Below are 17,347 nucleotides of genomic sequence, written 5' to 3' on the forward strand. Positions count from 1 at the left end.
GCTGGCAGATTGGGCACTCAGCAATGGTGGTAGCCACGTTGGCATTGTTGAGGGGAAGTCCATGTTGCTGAGCCCGTGCATATCCTCCATCCCTGTCACCATGGCCACTTTCTTCATAAGCCAGTTGTGCAATGACAGGAGTAGCTGGGGCAAGAGGATGACTTTTCCACAGAACATGTCATCCTATCCACTTGATTGTTAAAATCCTCCTCTGCTGAGGTCACCCTTTGGTGAGCATTCACGAGACACATAGTTCACTGCTTTGACCCATTCAGAGAGGTCTATCCACATACCTATTTCCCATAAATCCTTGTCTCCAATTTTCCAACCACGTTCCTTCCAAGTCCCTGACCATCCAGCCAAACCATTGGCCAGAGCCATGAATCAGTATACAATCACACATCTGGCCATTTCTCCTTCCAACCAAAGTCAACAACCAGGTGCACTGCTGGAAGTTCCGCCCATTGAGAGGATTTCCCTTCACCGCTGTCCTTCAGAAAGGTCCCAGAAAGGAGCTGCAGGGCTGCCACTGTCCGCTTTCAGATGGTGCATGCATATCACACAGAACCATCTGTAAACGAGGCATGAGTTTTCTTTTCCTCAGTCAACTGATCATAAGCAAGTCCCAATGAGGCCATAGGAGCAGACTGGGAGATGGAAGGTAATGTGACAGGTCTGGAGACCATGGATATTTGGGCCACTTCCTCATGCAACTTAACTGTGCCTTCAGGTCCTGCTCGGGCAGAATCTCGAATATACCACTTCCATTTAATGATGGAGTGCTACTGTGCACGTCCAACTTTATGACTCTGGGGATTAGACAACACCCAGTTCATGATGGGCGGCTTAAGACTGCATGGTGACTTGGTATCCCATGGTTAAGCATTCAGTCCCTGCTAAGGCCAAGTAACAAGCCAAAACCTGTTTCTCAAAAGGAGAGTAGTTATCTGCAGAGGATGACAGGGCTTTGCTCCCAAATCCTAAGGGTTTGCTCTGTGATTCACCAATAGGGGCCTGCCAAAGACTCCAGCAGCATCTCTATCAGCCACTGACACTTAAAGCACCATTCGATCAGCCCGATCCTACGGCCCAAGTGGCAGAGTGGCTTATACAGCAGCCTTAACCTGTTGCAGAGCCATCTCTTGTTCTGGGCCCCACTCAAAACTAGCAGCTTTTCAAGTCACTTCATAAATAGGTCAGAGTAGCACACCCAAATGAGGGATATGTTGCCTCCATAATCCAAAGAGGCCCAGTAGGCACTGTGCCTCCTTTTTAGTTGTGGAAGGGGCCAGATGCAATAATAGAATGCATATCTCGACATGCCCTACACTGCTAGACCCCTAGAAATTTCACTGAGGTGGAAGGTGCCTGAATTTTTGTAGGATTGTTTCCCAACCTTTAGCACACAAATGTTTTACCAATAAGTCCAGAGTCATTGACACTTCTTCCTTACTGTATCCAATCAGCATAATGTCATCAATGTAATGGACCAATGTGACGTCTTGTGGGAGGGAAAGGTGATCAAGGTCCCTGCAGACTAAATTATGATACAGGGCCGGAGAGTTGATGTAGCTCTGAGGTAGGCAACTGAAGGCGTATTGCTGGCCTTGCTAGCTGAAGGCAACCTGCTTCTGGTGGTCCTTCAAAACAACAGGTATGGAGAAAAAGGCATTAGCCAGATCAACAGCTGCATATCAGGTATCAGGAGAGGTATTAATTTGCTCAAGCAATGGAACTTCATCTGGAATGGCAGCTGCAATTGCAATCATCACCTGGTTAAGTTTTTGATAATCCACTGTCATTCTCCAAGATCCATTTGTTTTGTGACAGCCCAAACAGGTGAGTTGAATGGGAATGTGGCGGGAATCACCACCCCTCCATCCTTCAATTCCTTGATGGTGGCAGTAACCTCTGCAATCCCTCCACAAACGCGGTATTGGTTTTGGTTTATTATATTCCTAGGTAGGGGCAGTTTTAATGGCTTCTACTTGGCTTTTCCTACCATAATAGCCCTTACTCCATTTGTCAGGGATCCAATGTGGGGGTTTGGTTCTGCCAATTGCTGAGTATATCTATTCCAATTCTGCATTCCTGAACTGGGGAAATCACAACAGGATGGGTTCAGGAACTCACTGGGCCTATTGTGAGACGGACATGAGTTAAGACTCCATTAATAACCTCACCTCCATATGTCCCCACTGCCTGGTTGGCCACAGTGACGTTTTGGGTCTCCTGGAATTAGTGTCAGTTCACAGCTGGTATCCAGTAATCCTCAAAAAGTTTGATTATTTCCTTTTCCCTGATGAACAGTCACTTTTGTAGATCTCCTTGGGGCAGGCCGGGAGAAAGATTAACAGAATAAGTTTTTGGCAGTGTACCGGAGTCCTTCCTTAAGGGGACCCAGCCTCCCGTTTATTCAAGCGATTGGGTCTTTAAACTTACTCAAGTCTGGGAATTGATTGAGGCTCTGTGACTCTCTATTCTGGCAATTCAAGTTAGACTGCTGTTCACTTGACCTAGAATTCCACTTGTACAGGTAAATATTTAGTAGATTTTCTATTTCACTCCTGGAACACCATGAATGAATAACCAATGCCATAAGTCTGTAGGAGTTAGACTATTCTGGTTACTGCTTTGATGCCACTGTCCATTACAGTAACCATGCCCACTTTGTCTTTGTTGATTGAGTGCTGCCACTTAGCCCCTACTACTCGACAGCAGCAGGTTTTTTTTTTTAACCACAGGGTCCAATCAGCCCATTGTAAGGTATCTTAATTCAGTTAGGGCAGTTTCCACTGTCAAATCTGACTTACATAAACCAGCAATCACAGCAGTCTTCAAAGATGTAGGGTATTCCTTCACAAATTTGTTCCTCACAGTTGTGGTAAAGGTGTGTCCTCTGGGCACTACACATGTGGGTCTGTGGGTCTAACCTGATAAATCCACCCTAACATGCCATCTAACACCCTCTTCTATAGTATACCACGGCAGGCCTGGTACGTCAGCTTGATTTAGTGTAGGCTACTGTGTAATCCATGCTTCAATGACCCAATCAAATAAACTATTAGACCCTCTTCTAACCTCCTGAGCTAAAAAACTGCATGAAGAATCTGCGCTTAGTGGAACAATATCAATAAACTCAGACTGATCCATCTCTGTGTTCCCTGCCCCATTATCCCACACCCTTAACAGTCATGCCCATACATATTCCCCAGGTTTCTGTTTGCACATATTAGGAAAGTCAAGCAGTTCTTTTGGAATGTAGCATACCTCCTCCTGGGTCCCACTTTGTACCTCACCTTTTGGGGCTTGCTGGGACTTAAGTCTAGTTATAGGTCTCAAAGACAAAATCTGTGGTGGCAAAGTGTTTTGAGAACATTCAGCATTGTCTTATAAAGCATCTGCCTCAGGCGATGCCCCAGGCAATGACTGGGACAAAGGCTCTTTAGAGGCAGCTGGGTTAATCTCAGCAGAAGGGTGTGGAAGGATTAATGGTTTTAGCAGACAGTAATCTCTTCAGATAGGAGTGAGAGCTCTGGTTCTGCTGGTAGGAGTGATTCAATGGAATTTAGGGGCTCAGTGTCTCCAGCTTCCGGATTATCTGTCCATATGTCCCCAACCCAAGCATCAGGTTCCCATTTCTTCTCAATCAATGCCGTCACTTTAACTTCTGACACCTCTCAAGGCTGGCAATTGAGTCATCCTTGTAATTCAGCCGTTCTTACAAGAACACTCTGTGCTTGGCATTTGGCAATATCAGCTTTGTTACTACAAGAAATAAGGCTTTCTTTCAAGGCACACATGGAAACTTCGAGGTTGTTTATGTGGCTCTTACTTTGAGTCTGAAGTGCTGAGCTCATCTCTTTCTTTTACCAGATTTTCTATCAAAAGTAGGGCCAACCAACCAGCTTCATTATGCTTCTCATTATGACAAATTTGTAGAATGGTATCACACCTGCAATCACCCAGAGCCTCACCTTTCACCAGTACCTGATCTATTGCTGGTGATATTTTCCCAGTTTTTATTGCAGCACCTTCTTTACAACTGGAAGCAGAGTCGTCAGCATCTTTAAGACTAACCAGACTTGAGAGCCAATTTAGAAAACTAACCCTTACAATTTCGTTTCTCTAGAACCACTCTCAGTACCAAATAACTTAGGCTGGGTTCTCTAGAGAAGCAAAACCAGTAACACATATAAATTTATATTGTTGTTAGGTGCCGTCGAGTTGGTTCCGACTCATAGCGACCCCTATTCACAACAGAATGAAACACTGCCCAGTCCTGAACCATCCTCACAATCATTGTTATGCTTGAGCTCATTGTTACAGCCACTGTGTCAGCCCACCTTGTTGAGGGTCTTCCTCTTTTCTGCTGACCCTGTATTCTGCCAAGCATGATGGCCTTCTCCAGGGACTGATCCCTCCTGACAACATGTCCAAAGCATGTAAGATGCAGTCTCCCCATCCTTGCTTCTAAGGAGCATTCTGGTTGTACTTCTTCTGAGACAGATTTGTTCGTTCTTTTGGCAGTCCATAGTATATTCAATATTCTTCGCCAATGCCACAATTCAAAGGCGTCAGCTCTTCTTCCGTCATCCTTATTCATTGTCCAGCTTTCACCTGCTTATGATGCCATTGAAAATACCATGGCTTGGGTCAGGCGCACCTTAGTCTTCAAGGTGACATCTTTGCTCTTCGACACTTTAAAGAGGCCCTTTGCAGGAGATTTACCCAATGCAATGCGTCTTTTGATTTCTTGACTGCTGCTTCCGTGGCTATTGATTGTGGATCCAAGTAAAATGAAATCCTTGACAACTTCAATCTTTTCTCCATTTATCATGATGTCGCTCATTGGTCCAGTTGTGAGGATTTTTGTTTTCTTTTTTATGTTGAGGTGTAATCCATACTGAAGGCTGTGGTCTTTGTCCTTCATTAGTAAGCGCTTCAAGTCCTCTTCCCTTTCAGCAAGCAATGTTGTGTCATCTGCATAACGCAGGTTGTAAATGAGTCTTCCTCCAATCCTGATGCCCCGTTCTTCTTCAGATAGTCCAGCTTCTCGTCTTATTTGCTCAGCATACAGATTCAATAGGTACGATGAAAGAATACAACCCTGATGCACACCTTTCATGACTTTAAACCAATCAGTATCCCCTTGTTCTGTCTGAACAACTGCCTCTTGATCTGTGTAAAAGTTCCTCATGAGCACAATTAAGTGTTCTGGAATTCCCATTCTTCGCAGTGTTATCCATAATTTGTTATGATCCACACAGTCGAATGCCTTTGCATAGTCAATAAAACACAGGTAAACATCATTCTGGTATTCTCTGCTTTCAGCCAGGATCCATCTGCCATCAGCAATGATATTCCTGGTTCCACATCCTCTTCTGAAACTGGCCTGAATTTCTGGCAGTTTCCTGTCGATACACTGCTGCAGTCATTTTTGAATGATCTTCAGCAAAATTTTGCTTGCGTGTGATATTAATGATATTGTTCTCTAATTTCCACATTTGGTTGGATCACCTTTCTTGGGAATAGGCATAAATATGGATCTCTTCCAGTCAGTTGGCCAGGAAGCTGTCTTCCATATTTCATAGATGACTGAGCACCTCCAGTGCTGCATCTGTTTGTTGAAACATCTCAATTGATATGCCATCAATTCCTGGAGGCTTGTTTCTCGCCAATGCCTTCAGAGCAGCTTGGACTTCTTCCTTCAGCACCATCGGTTCCTGATCATATGCCACCTCTTGATATGGTTGAACATTGACTATTTCTTTTTGGCATAATGACTCTGTGTATATATATATACACACACACACAGACACACACAGATTTATATCAAGGAAATGGCTCACGCGATAGTAGAGGCTGGAATGTCCCAAGTCTGTGGGTCAGGATACAGGCTTCTCCTGATTCACATAGCCACAGGGGTTGGTGAACCCAAGATTTGCACATCAGACAGCAGGGCTCTTGCTCAAAGGCTGTGAAAATTGATGAATCCCGAGATTGGCAGGCAAGACCACAGGTAAGCTGCCAGCTCAAGTCCCAAGAACCGGAGTTCAAACAAGAGCCAGCTACAGAATCCAGGGTGAGCAAAAGCCCAGGAGCCTTCCCAGAATGTCCACTTATATTTGATGTAAGCCACATGTCCCAGGAAACCCCCTTTCAATTGATTGGCTACTCACAGCAGATCCCATCATGGAGGTGATCACATCATATCAGATCTTATCATGGAAGTGATCACAACCTCATACAACTGCCAAAGCATCGCGAATCATGGCTCAGGAAAGCTGACACACAACTTTAACAAACACAACATGCCTTTTTGAATGGGGCAATTTGTTTTTTTCAACAGGTTCAGGAATGAGAGATTTGCCAGTGGGTGGGTGATTATGAAAGGGGAAATTTGTCAACAGGCATCATCAATGGGGATATATCAACAAGGTATTTCTGAATAAGAAGAAAGCTCAAAAGTGGTTGTGGTAGGCAGAATTCTAAGAATGACTCCCCCCCAAACCTTCACTCTTGTATAAAATCCTCCCCATGACTCATGAATATGATATCACTCCATGATTATACTACATTATACAGCAAAAGGACTCTTGCAGATGTAATTAAGGTTACTAATCAGTTGACCTAAGATAGGGAGATTATCCATGTGCACCTATTGTAATTATGAGAGCCCTTTAAGAGCTTTCTCTTGCTGGTGACAGAAAAGGAGGTCAGAGACAGTCATACCATGAAAATATGACGTGTCCTACCTGGCTCTGAAAATGAAGAGGGCCATGTGGTGAGGAATACGGCTCACTTCTAGGAACAGGAAGCAGTCATTGGCTGACATCCAGTAAGGAAATCAGGACCTCAGTCCTAGAATCAAGAGGAACTGAATTCTGCCAACAACCCAAATAAGTTTGGAAGCAGGTTCTTCCGCAGAGCCTCCAGATAAGAGTTCAATGTTGCCAAAGTTTTGATTTCAGTCCTGTGTGAGACCCTTAAACAGATAATCCAGCCAACCCTGTCTGGACTTCTGACCTACATAACTGTGAAATTAATAGATGGGTGCTAAGTTTGTGGTAATTTGTCACACAGTAATACAAAATTAATAAAGTAGTATTTGTCAGTGAGGTATTTGTGAAAGAGGAAATTTGCTATAGTAAGGAATCCTTTATCAAGGACTTGGTGGGTTTTCATTTGTAGTCCTGGCAATAGTACAGATTTATAAACACACAATTTGTCCACAGTGAGTACTTCATAATGGAGACCGTTATCACTGGATGATGGGTTATCCTCAGAAGTCTTTGAAAATATTGGTACTTGTCAGTGGGTGGATTTTCACACTAGAAGTATTGTATAAGCATCATAATAAGAACAAAAACAGTACAAATAAACATAAGTATTTGTGTCATCTTTGGGAAAGATTATCATGATCATGAGTTAAATTAAGGTTGCTGGAGTGCAATAAATTAATACTACAAACATTATACATTATTTCCAATATTGTAAATTATCATGCCTGATATGCAATATTGTAAATAATCATTATTGATAATATTTATCATTAATATTACTTAATATTAATGATATTTATCATTAATATTACTTAATAAAATGTAATTAAATTATATTTACCATTACTACTTTACTACTACTATTAATACTGATATTTACAGAGACCTGATTATGTGCCTAGCACTGTACTAAGCACTTTACATATATGACTTAATTTAATATTCACATTGTCCCAATGAGCTAATAATTATTTTTATCCCCATCTTACCAATGCAAAAACTAATTTGATTTCCCCAAGGACACACTGCTAGCACATGGAAGGAACAGGGTGTTTTTCCCCAAAATTTTATGCAGGCACTAATTGAATTTTTTTTCTTTAAAAAAATTACAAAGTCTCAAATTTTAAAAATACTGACCTAGTTCAAATCTTTTTATTTTCACAATTTCTTCTTTTTAGGTACCTTTATTGAGATGTAATTCATACATAATAAAATTCACCCATTAAAGTGTATAAGTTTAATATATTCAGAGTTGTGCAACCATCCCCACAATCAAAATTTTAGAATATTTTCATCCCCCCATACTTACTAGCAGTCATTCCCCATTCCTCTCACTTCCCCTCACCCTCAACTCTAGACAACCTTAATCTACATTCAGTCTCTACAGTTTTGCCCATTTTGGACATTTCACATAAATAGAACCATACAATATGTGGTTTTTTGTGACTGGTTTGTTTCATTTAAAATGTTTTCAAAGTTCACCCATGTTGTAGAATATCTGAATAAATGCTTTATCCCTTTTTATTGCCAGATAATATTCAGACATATATATATAAAACCAGTTGTCGTGAAGTTGATTCTGACTCATGGTGACCCATGTGTGTCAGGGTAGAAATGTGCTCCATGGGGTTTCCAACAGCTGATTTTTTGGTAGGTCACCAGGCTTTTCTTCTGTGGCACTTCTGGGTACATTAGAACTGCCAACCTTTTGGTTAGCAGCCAAGCACTTTAACCATCTGTACCATCCAGAGATAATATATATCACATTTTGTTTATCCATTTCTCAGTTGACATACATATTTGACTTATTTCAATTTTTAGCTGTTATGAAAATACTGCTATAAGTATTTGTGTAAAAGTTTTTGTATGGACATATGTTTTAATTTCTCTTGGGTAGATACTTAGGAGTAGAAATGCTAGATCATATGGTAACTCTATCTATAATTTTTTTGAGGAAATGCCAAGTTGATTTCCACAGTGGCTGCACCATTTTGCATTCCCACAGCATTGTAAGAGGGTTCCAATTTCTCCACATTCTTGTCAACACTTGTTATTTTCTATTTTTTGGTTTCATTTTGTTTTTTGTGTTTAATTATAGCTATTTTTTTATCCTAGTGGGTGGGAAGTGGTATTCATTTGCATTTCCCGGATAGTTAATGATGTCAAACATTTTTTCATACGCTTATTGGCCAATCGTATAGTTTCTTTGGGGAAATGTCTATTCAGATCCTTTGCCCATTTTTAATTGCGTTATTTATATTTTGATTATTGAGTTGTAAGAGTTCTTTCTATATTTAGGATACAAATCCCTTATCAGATATATGATTTGGAAATACTTTCTCTCATTCTGTATGTTGACTTTTCACTTTCTGGACAGTAACATTTACAGGACAAAAGTATTTAATTTTGATGAAGTTCAATTTATCAATTTATTCTTTTCCATCTTCTGCTTTTAGTGTCATGTCTAAGAAGTTATTAAGAGGCAGGATTTGAATATAGATCTGGCTCCAGTGTTCATGTTCTTAACCATTACATTACACTGTCTGCTTAGAAATTAAATCAATCTTAGTAATTTTACACATTGTTACTGTTATGAGAGTGCTGTGAGTTCTCATTTAAAAATACCTATGAGGCAAATACGCCAAGTAATCATCCCTGAACCCAGTAGGGGATGCCCATTCTTTAGCGAGAACTACCGAGGCTCAGATGAGATAAAGGTTGTTCCCAAGGCTACCCACTGAGTTGGATCCCATGCTCCACATCTCACATGGCTATAACCCCCACATACCTGCTCTCAAGTCATCAGAGTCTCTCCCAAGCAGAGACTCATAAAACACACCAAGTGCTGGGGGGTGCTCTCTTTAATGGATTTTCTAGAAAGGTGATTGGGGAACATAGTGACCCCAAAACTACAGATCCTGCCAGGAGCCCACATCAGGGCTCTGAAGCAGGCAGCTTTTCTGTAAGGTCTGCTTCTCCATGAGGGTGCTCCTCCTGCAACTTATAACTCCTACTTCTGCTTAATGCCAAGCTGAGAGTATACAACAGTCCTTGGGGTTTGGAAGCAGTTGGGGAGATCAGGCAGTGGGAAGTCTGAACATATTCAGGACTGAGGTAACTGGGAGTGTAAAGTAAACTATCCCAAGTATTGGGGAACAGCAAGAAACATCAGGAAAAATCTGAGGTTCCAGAGAATAGCCCCAGGGCTGAGGGTACATCCCAGGACACTAGAAAACAGCCAGAGGGACCAGGGAACAGTCACTGCAGTGATGTGAACAGTCAGATTATCAAACAGAAGGGCCAGGGAACAGTCCTCGTAGTTGGTGGACAGCCAGAGAGACCCTAAACAAGGTGAAAAGAAGAAGAATCAATCCTCAAATGTCATTCAGCACCTAAAAATGTCTAAGAGATAGCTAAAGAGATGAGGGAACAGTGTCTAGGCTGATTTGAGTTCAGCAGATTCTGCTGAGGCAAACAAAGGTTGTGATAAAACAAGATGTTGTGAGCTAATACTAGGTCAGCAGACAGTGTGCGCTTCGCTAGAAGGGGTGACAAAGACTGCTAAAAGCTAATGGAATGTTAGTAGACACCGCACTGACATGTCATAGAAGTCAAAAACACTGTGGGGGTGGCTAATGGAGTATCAGCAGACAATGTGCTTAGACTGTTGGGGGTCATACGCACTGCAGTGTTGGCCAATGGGGGAATCACCACATACAGCGGGCCTCAGTAAAGGTTACCTTCATGGGGCAAAACAACTTCTAAAGCCTTAAAAAGACTGGCTCCTTCACTGCCAGTGTCTTCTAACTGATCTGGCAGTCAAGATTCCTGGTTTTCGAGAGGTGGAGCCAAGATGGCGCAATAGACAGATGCTTCTGGCGAGCCCTCTCTACAACAAAGACCCAAAAAAACAAGTCAAACAAGTATATTTGTGACAAGCTTGCAGCCCGGAGCGTCAAAGGCAAGCTTAGAAAATGAACTGAGGGGCAGGGGGAGAAAGACACTGTTTGGAAACGGAAAGGAGTAACCAGACCTGGATCGTGGGGAGCCCTCAGGCACCATTCCCGGAGCGGCAGCAGCGGCGGGCTGGTACTAGTGTTCAGCGGCAGTTTCCTCAGGGAAAAGCAGCCAGCCACATACCCTACTCACACCTCAGGAACCACAGAAGAACGGCGCTCTCAGCAAAAGCTAAGTACTTGCGTATATTTTAACACATTCCCCCCCAACCACCAAGCCGGCTTCAGCGGCTGAATTCCCTGGGCATGAGATAAACACTATTGAGCACCTAGAGCCATTCTCCCGGCCTTGAGGAAGTAAAAAATTTGCAATTGGGGAGAAGATAATTTGCTAGCTCCACTAACTGGGGGAGATCATGACAGAAGTGACTCCTGTCCAAGCATAAACGGTCCGTTGACATCGAGCACATTTCCCCTCTGCATGGACCTGTGTGGGCCTATTTTGGGAGAATAGGCTTTTGTTGGCAGACTCCAACAGTTTCACCTGTGTGCTGGAGAGGAGGCTGTTTGATGCTTGAATTGCTTTGTCTATTAAACAAGGTCCTCACCTACCTACATCAGGGACCTGAGAACTGGTAGCTACACTCAGGTCACCCAGCCACTGCGACAGGGGTCCAAGGATAACTGGTACCTCCTACTCCTTACAACCAAAAACTTTGGGTGCTGATGGTCTGTCTGCAGAACCCACCTACTCGCACACTCTAGGGAACAGGGACGTGCTTCCCTCAGAGACACTTGGGAGTCAGTCCACAGCCCCATGCCTTGTTCAGAGCATGACCCCTGCTGCAATCAGATACCGGTATATATGCCAATCACCCTTGCCCCTCTTAGACTGTAGGACTAAGCTTGTACCACACTCTTGATGATCAGCTACCTGGAAACATGAGCTGAATTCATACAAGAAAAGTGAATGGACTCCTAGACTAATATACCTGAAAACCGCTCTAGCCATCTGAGGATAGGACGTCAGAGCTCCAAAGGTGAAAATAATCAAACAAGCTAGCTCAAGCAACCCATTTGGGTATATCAAAACAAAAAAAAGCAAGAAGCTACGACACAGTAAGCAAGCATAAACTAATACGATAACTTATAGATGGCTTGGAGACAACAGTCAATATCAAGTCACATAAAGAAACAGACTATGATCACCTCAACAAACTCTCAAAACAAAGAATCCAGGGATCTTCTAGATAAAAGTGCATTCCTGGAATTACCAGAGCCAGAATACAAAAGTTTAATATATAGAACAACTCAAGAAATCACAAAGGAAATCAGGAAATACCCAGAACAAGCCAAGGAACATACAGATAAAGCAATTGAAGAAATTAGAAAAATTATTCAGGAACATAATGAAAAGTTTAATAAACTGGAAAAATCCATAGACAGACAGCAAACAGAAATTCAGAAGATTAACAATAAAATTACAGAAGTAGACAACTCAACAGACAGTCAGAGAAGCAGAATTGGGCAAGTAGAAGCCAGAATTTCTGAACTCGAAGACAAATCACTTGGCACTAATATATCTGAAGAAAAATCAGATAAAAAATTTTTAAACATGAATAAACCTTAAGAATCATGCGGGACTGTATCAAGAGAAATAACCTACGAGTGATTGGAGTACCAGAAAAGGGAGGGATAGCAGAAAATACACAGAGAATTTTTGAGGATTTTTTGGCAGAAAACTTCCCTGATACTGTGAAAGATAAGAAGATATCTATCTAAGATACTCATCGAACTCCACATAAGGTAGATCTTAAAAGAAAGTCACAGAGTGTGGCCAGGTGGCTCGGATCGAGCAGGGTTTTCCTTATCAGTGGATTGCATAGAATACACTGCCAGTCTCTTCTGTTCACCAGGGCTTCTTCTGATATCCAGGTGAAAGAACTGGAGAAGCGGGCCTCAGGCCAGGCCTTTGAGGTGATACTCAGCCCTCGTTCAAAAGAGTCTGTCCCAGAATTCCCCCTTTCCCCTCCGAAGAAGAAGGACCTTTCCCTGGAGGAAATTCAGAAGAAATTAGAAGCTGCTGAAGAAAGACGCAAGTCTCATGAAGCTGAGGTCTTGAAGCAGCTTGCTGAAAAACGAGAGCACGAGAAAGAAGTGCTTCAGAAAGCAATAGAAGAGAACAACAACTTCAGTAAAATGGCGGAAGAGAAACTGACCCACAAAATGGAAGCCAACAAAGAGAACCGAGAGGCACAGATGGCTGCCAAACTGGAGCGTTTGCGAGAAAAGGACAAGCACATTGAAGAAGTGCGGAAGAACAAAGAATCCAAAGATCCTGCTGATGAGGCTGAAGCTGACTAATTTGTTCTGAGAACTGGCTTTCTCCCCTTCCCCTTCCTAAATATCCAAAGACTGTACTGGCCAGTGTCATTTTTTTTTCCCTCCTGACAAATATTCTAGAAGCTGATGTAGGACTGTATAGGTAGATCCAGGCTGTATGATGTTCTTTTAGGGGCTCAAGGGGAGACTTGAAAAGTGTTTTACTCTTTTTCTAAAGTGTTGAAGTCTTTCTAATGTAGCTATTTTTCTTGTTGCATCTTTTCTACTTCAGTACACTTGGTGTGCTGGGTTAATGGCTAGTACCGTACTGGCTCCACGGAAACATGTTTGTGAAAAGAGTATGTAGTGGCTTCTTTCAAAACCGTTAGATACTGAATATCTGTTCACTTTTAAATCCCAGTTCTGTCCCAATTTTACCAGATGCTACTGTACTTGAATGGTTAATAAAACTGCACTGTGCTGTTGGTGAAAAAAAAAAAAAAGAAAGTCACTCAGACATATTATAATCAAACTTGCCAAAACCAAAGATAAACAGAGAACTATAAGAGCAGTGGGGGATACATGAAGTCACCTACAAAGGAGAGCCAATAAGAATAACCTCAGACTACTCGGCAAAGACCATGCAGGCAAGGAGGCAACGGGATGACATATTTAAAAAATTGAAAGAAAAAAATTCCTTACCAGGAATCATATATCCAGCAAAACTGTCTCTCAAATATGAAGGAGAAATTAGGACATTTCCAGATAAACACAAGTTTAAGGAATTTGTGGAAAAAAAAACAAAAACGAAACTACAAGAAATACTAGAGGGATTTCTTTGGTTAGAAAATCAATAATATCAGGTATCAACCAAAGACTAGAACACTGGGCAGGGCAACCAGAAGTCAACCCAGACAGGGAAATCCAAAAAAACAAAGATGATAAAAAAAAAAAAATAGCTCAAAACCGGGTAACAACGATGTTATTATATAAAAGAAGAAAATATTAATGTAATCATAGACCTTCCATATGGAGAGGAAGATACGGCGATACAAAAAAGTAAAAGTCCGGTTTAAATTTAGAAAAATTGGGGTATAATAATAAGGTAACCACAAAGGAGACAAACTATCCTACTCATCAAAATAAACTACAAGAAAAAAATAGAGACTCAGCAGAAACAAAATCAACAACAACAAATATAAAGAAAGGACAATATATAAAGATAATCTGCTCAGCACATAAAATTAAGTGGGGAAAAAGAAACTTAACAACATACAAAAAAAGGCATCAAAATGGCAGCACTAAATTCATACCTATCCATAATTACGCTGAATGTACATGGACTAAATGCACCAAAAAAGAGACAAACAATGCCAGAAAGGATTAAAAAACAATATCTGTCTATATGATGCCTACAAGAGACACACCTTAGACTTAGAGACACAAACAAACAAAAACTCAAAGGATGGAAAAAATATATCAAGCAAACAACAATCAAAAAAGGCAGGAGTGGCAATATTAATTTCTGACAAAACAGACTTTAAAGTTAAATCCATCAGAAAGGATAAGGAAAGACACTATATAATGATTAAAGGGACAATACACCAAGAAGATATAACCATATTAAATATTTATGCACCCAATAACAGGGCTGCAAGATACACAAACTCTATCACCCTTGAAAAGTGAAACAGACAGCTCCACAATCATAGTAGGAGACTTAAACACACCACTTTCGGCAAAGGACAAGACACCCAGAGAGAAGCTCAGTAAAGACCCGGAAGATCTAAATGCCACAAAAAACCAACATGACCTCGTAGACATATACAGAACACTCCACCCAACAGCAGCCAAATATACTTTCTTTTCTACTGCACAGGGAACATTCTCTAGAATAGACCACATATTAGGTCATAAAGCAAGCCTTAAAAAAAAAAGCCTTAGAAGAATCCAAAACATTGAAATATTACAAAGCATCTTCTCTGACCATAAGGCCAAAAAAGCGGAAATCAATAACAGGAAAAGCAGGGAAAAGAAATCAAATGCTTGGACACGGAACAATACCCTGCTCAAAAAAGGCAGATTATAGAAGACATTAAGGGTGGAAGAAAGAAATTCATAAAGTCCAATGAGAATGAAAACACTTCCTATCAGAACCTTTGGGACACAGCAAAAGCAGTGCTCAAAGGCCAATTTATATCAATAAATGCACACATACAAAAAGAAGAAGGGCCCAAAATAAAAGAATTATCCCTAAAACTTGAACAAATAGAAAAACAAAAACAAAAGAAACACACAGGAACCAGAAGAAAACAAATAATAAGAATTAGAGCTGAACTAAATGAAATAGACAACAGAAAAACAATTGAAAGAATGAACAAGACCAAAAGCTGGTTCTTTGAAAAAAATCAACAAAATTGATAAACCACCAGCCAAACTGACAAAAGAAAAACAGGAGAGGAAGCAAACAACCCGAATAAGAAATGAGATGGGCGACATTACAACAGACCCAACTGAAATTAAAAGAATCATATTGGATTGCTATGAAACATTGTACTCTAACAAATTTGAAAACCTAGCACAAAAGGATGAATTCCTAGAAACACACTACCTACCTAAACTAACACAAACAGAGGTAGAACAACTAAATAGACCCATAACAAAAGAAGAGATTGAAAAGGTAATCAAAAAACTCCCAACAAAAAAAAGCCCTGGTCCGGATGGCTTCCCTACAGATTTCAACTAAACTTTCACAGAAGAGTTAACACCAATAGTACTAAAGGTATTTCAGACCATAGAAAAGGACGGAATACTACCAAACTCATTCTATGAAGCCACCATATCCCTGATAACAAAACTAGGTAAAGACACCACAAGAAAATTACAGACCTATATCCATCATGAATGTAGATGCAAAAATCCTCAACAAAATTCTAGCCAATAGAATGCAACAACGTATCAAAAAAATAATTCACCACGAAAAAGTGGGATTCATACCAGGTATACAGGGATGGTTCAACATTAAAAAAAAATAATTAATGTAATCCACCACATAAATAAATAAAACAAAAGACAAGAATCGCATGACTTTACCAATTGATGCAGAAAAGGCATTTGACAAAGTACAACACCCATCCATGATAAAAACTGTCAGCAAAGTAGGAATAGAAGGAAAATTCCTCAACATAATAAAGGGCATTTATACAAAGCCAACAGCCAACATCACCCTAAATGGAGAGAGCCTGAAAGGATTCCCACTGAGATCGGGAACCAGACAAGGATGCCCTTTATCACCACTCTTATTTGACATTGTGTTGGAGGTCCTAACCAGAGCAATTGGGGTAGATAAAGAAATAAAGGGCATCCAGATTGGCAAGGAAGAAGTAAAAGTATCTCTATTTGCAGATGACATGATCTTATACACAGAAAACCCTAAGGAATCCTCCAGAAAACTACTGAAAATAATAGAAGAGTTCAGCAGAGGACGGGGATACAAGATAAACATACAAAAATCAGTTGGATTTCTCTATACCAACAAAAAGAACATCGAAGAGGAAATCACCAAATCAATACCATTTACAGTAGCCCCTGAGAAGATAAAATACTTAGGAACAAATCTTACCAGAGGTGTAAAAGACTTATACAAGGAAAACTACAAAACACTTCTGCAAGAGACCTACATAAGTGGAAAAACATGCCTTGCTCATGGATAGGAAGGCTTAACGTTATAAAAATGTCCATTCTACCAAAAGCCATCTATAGATTTAATGCAATTCCGATCCAAATCCCAAGGACATTCTTTAATGAGATGGAGAAACAAATGACCAATTTCATACGGAAGGGAAAGAGGACCCAGATAAATAAGGCATTACTGAAAAAGAAGAACAAAGTGGGAGGCCTTACTTTACCTGATTTTAGAACCTATTATACCGCCACAGTAGTCAAAACAGCCTGGTACTGGTACAACAACAGATACATGGACCAATGGAACAGAATTGAGAATCCAGACATAAATCCATCCACATATGAGCAGCTGATATTTGACAAAGGCCTCAAAATAGTTCAATGGGGAAAAGACAGTCTTTTTAACAAATGGTTCTGGCATAACTGGATATCCATCTGCAAAAAAGTGAAACAAGACCCATACCTCACTCCACGCACAAAAACTAACTCAAAATGGATCAAAGACCTAAATATAAAATCTAAAACGATAAAGATCATGGAAGAAAAATTAGGGACAATGTTAGGAGCCCTAATACATGGCATAAACAGTATAGAAAACAT

At 40.7% G+C, this 17,347-nt stretch overlaps 1 protein-coding gene across 1 annotated transcript; it reads left to right on the plus strand.

Moving 5' to 3' along the window:
- Positions 1 to 654: 654 nt before the first annotated feature.
- Positions 655 to 13,231, plus strand: LOC126068785 (stathmin-like). Its single transcript, XM_049871488.1, has 2 exons — positions 655 to 661; positions 12,552 to 13,231. The coding sequence occupies exons 1-2, from the start codon at positions 655 to 657 to the stop codon at positions 13,103 to 13,105; spliced, it is 561 nt and encodes a 186-aa protein (XP_049727445.1). The 3' UTR covers positions 13,106 to 13,231.
- Positions 13,232 to 17,347: the final 4,116 nt, after the last annotated feature.

The sequence above is a fragment of the Elephas maximus genome, chromosome X (genome assembly GCF_024166365.1).
Source record: "Elephas maximus indicus isolate mEleMax1 chromosome X, mEleMax1 primary haplotype, whole genome shotgun sequence".
Taxonomy (NCBI): Eukaryota; Metazoa; Chordata; class Mammalia; order Proboscidea; family Elephantidae; genus Elephas; species Elephas maximus.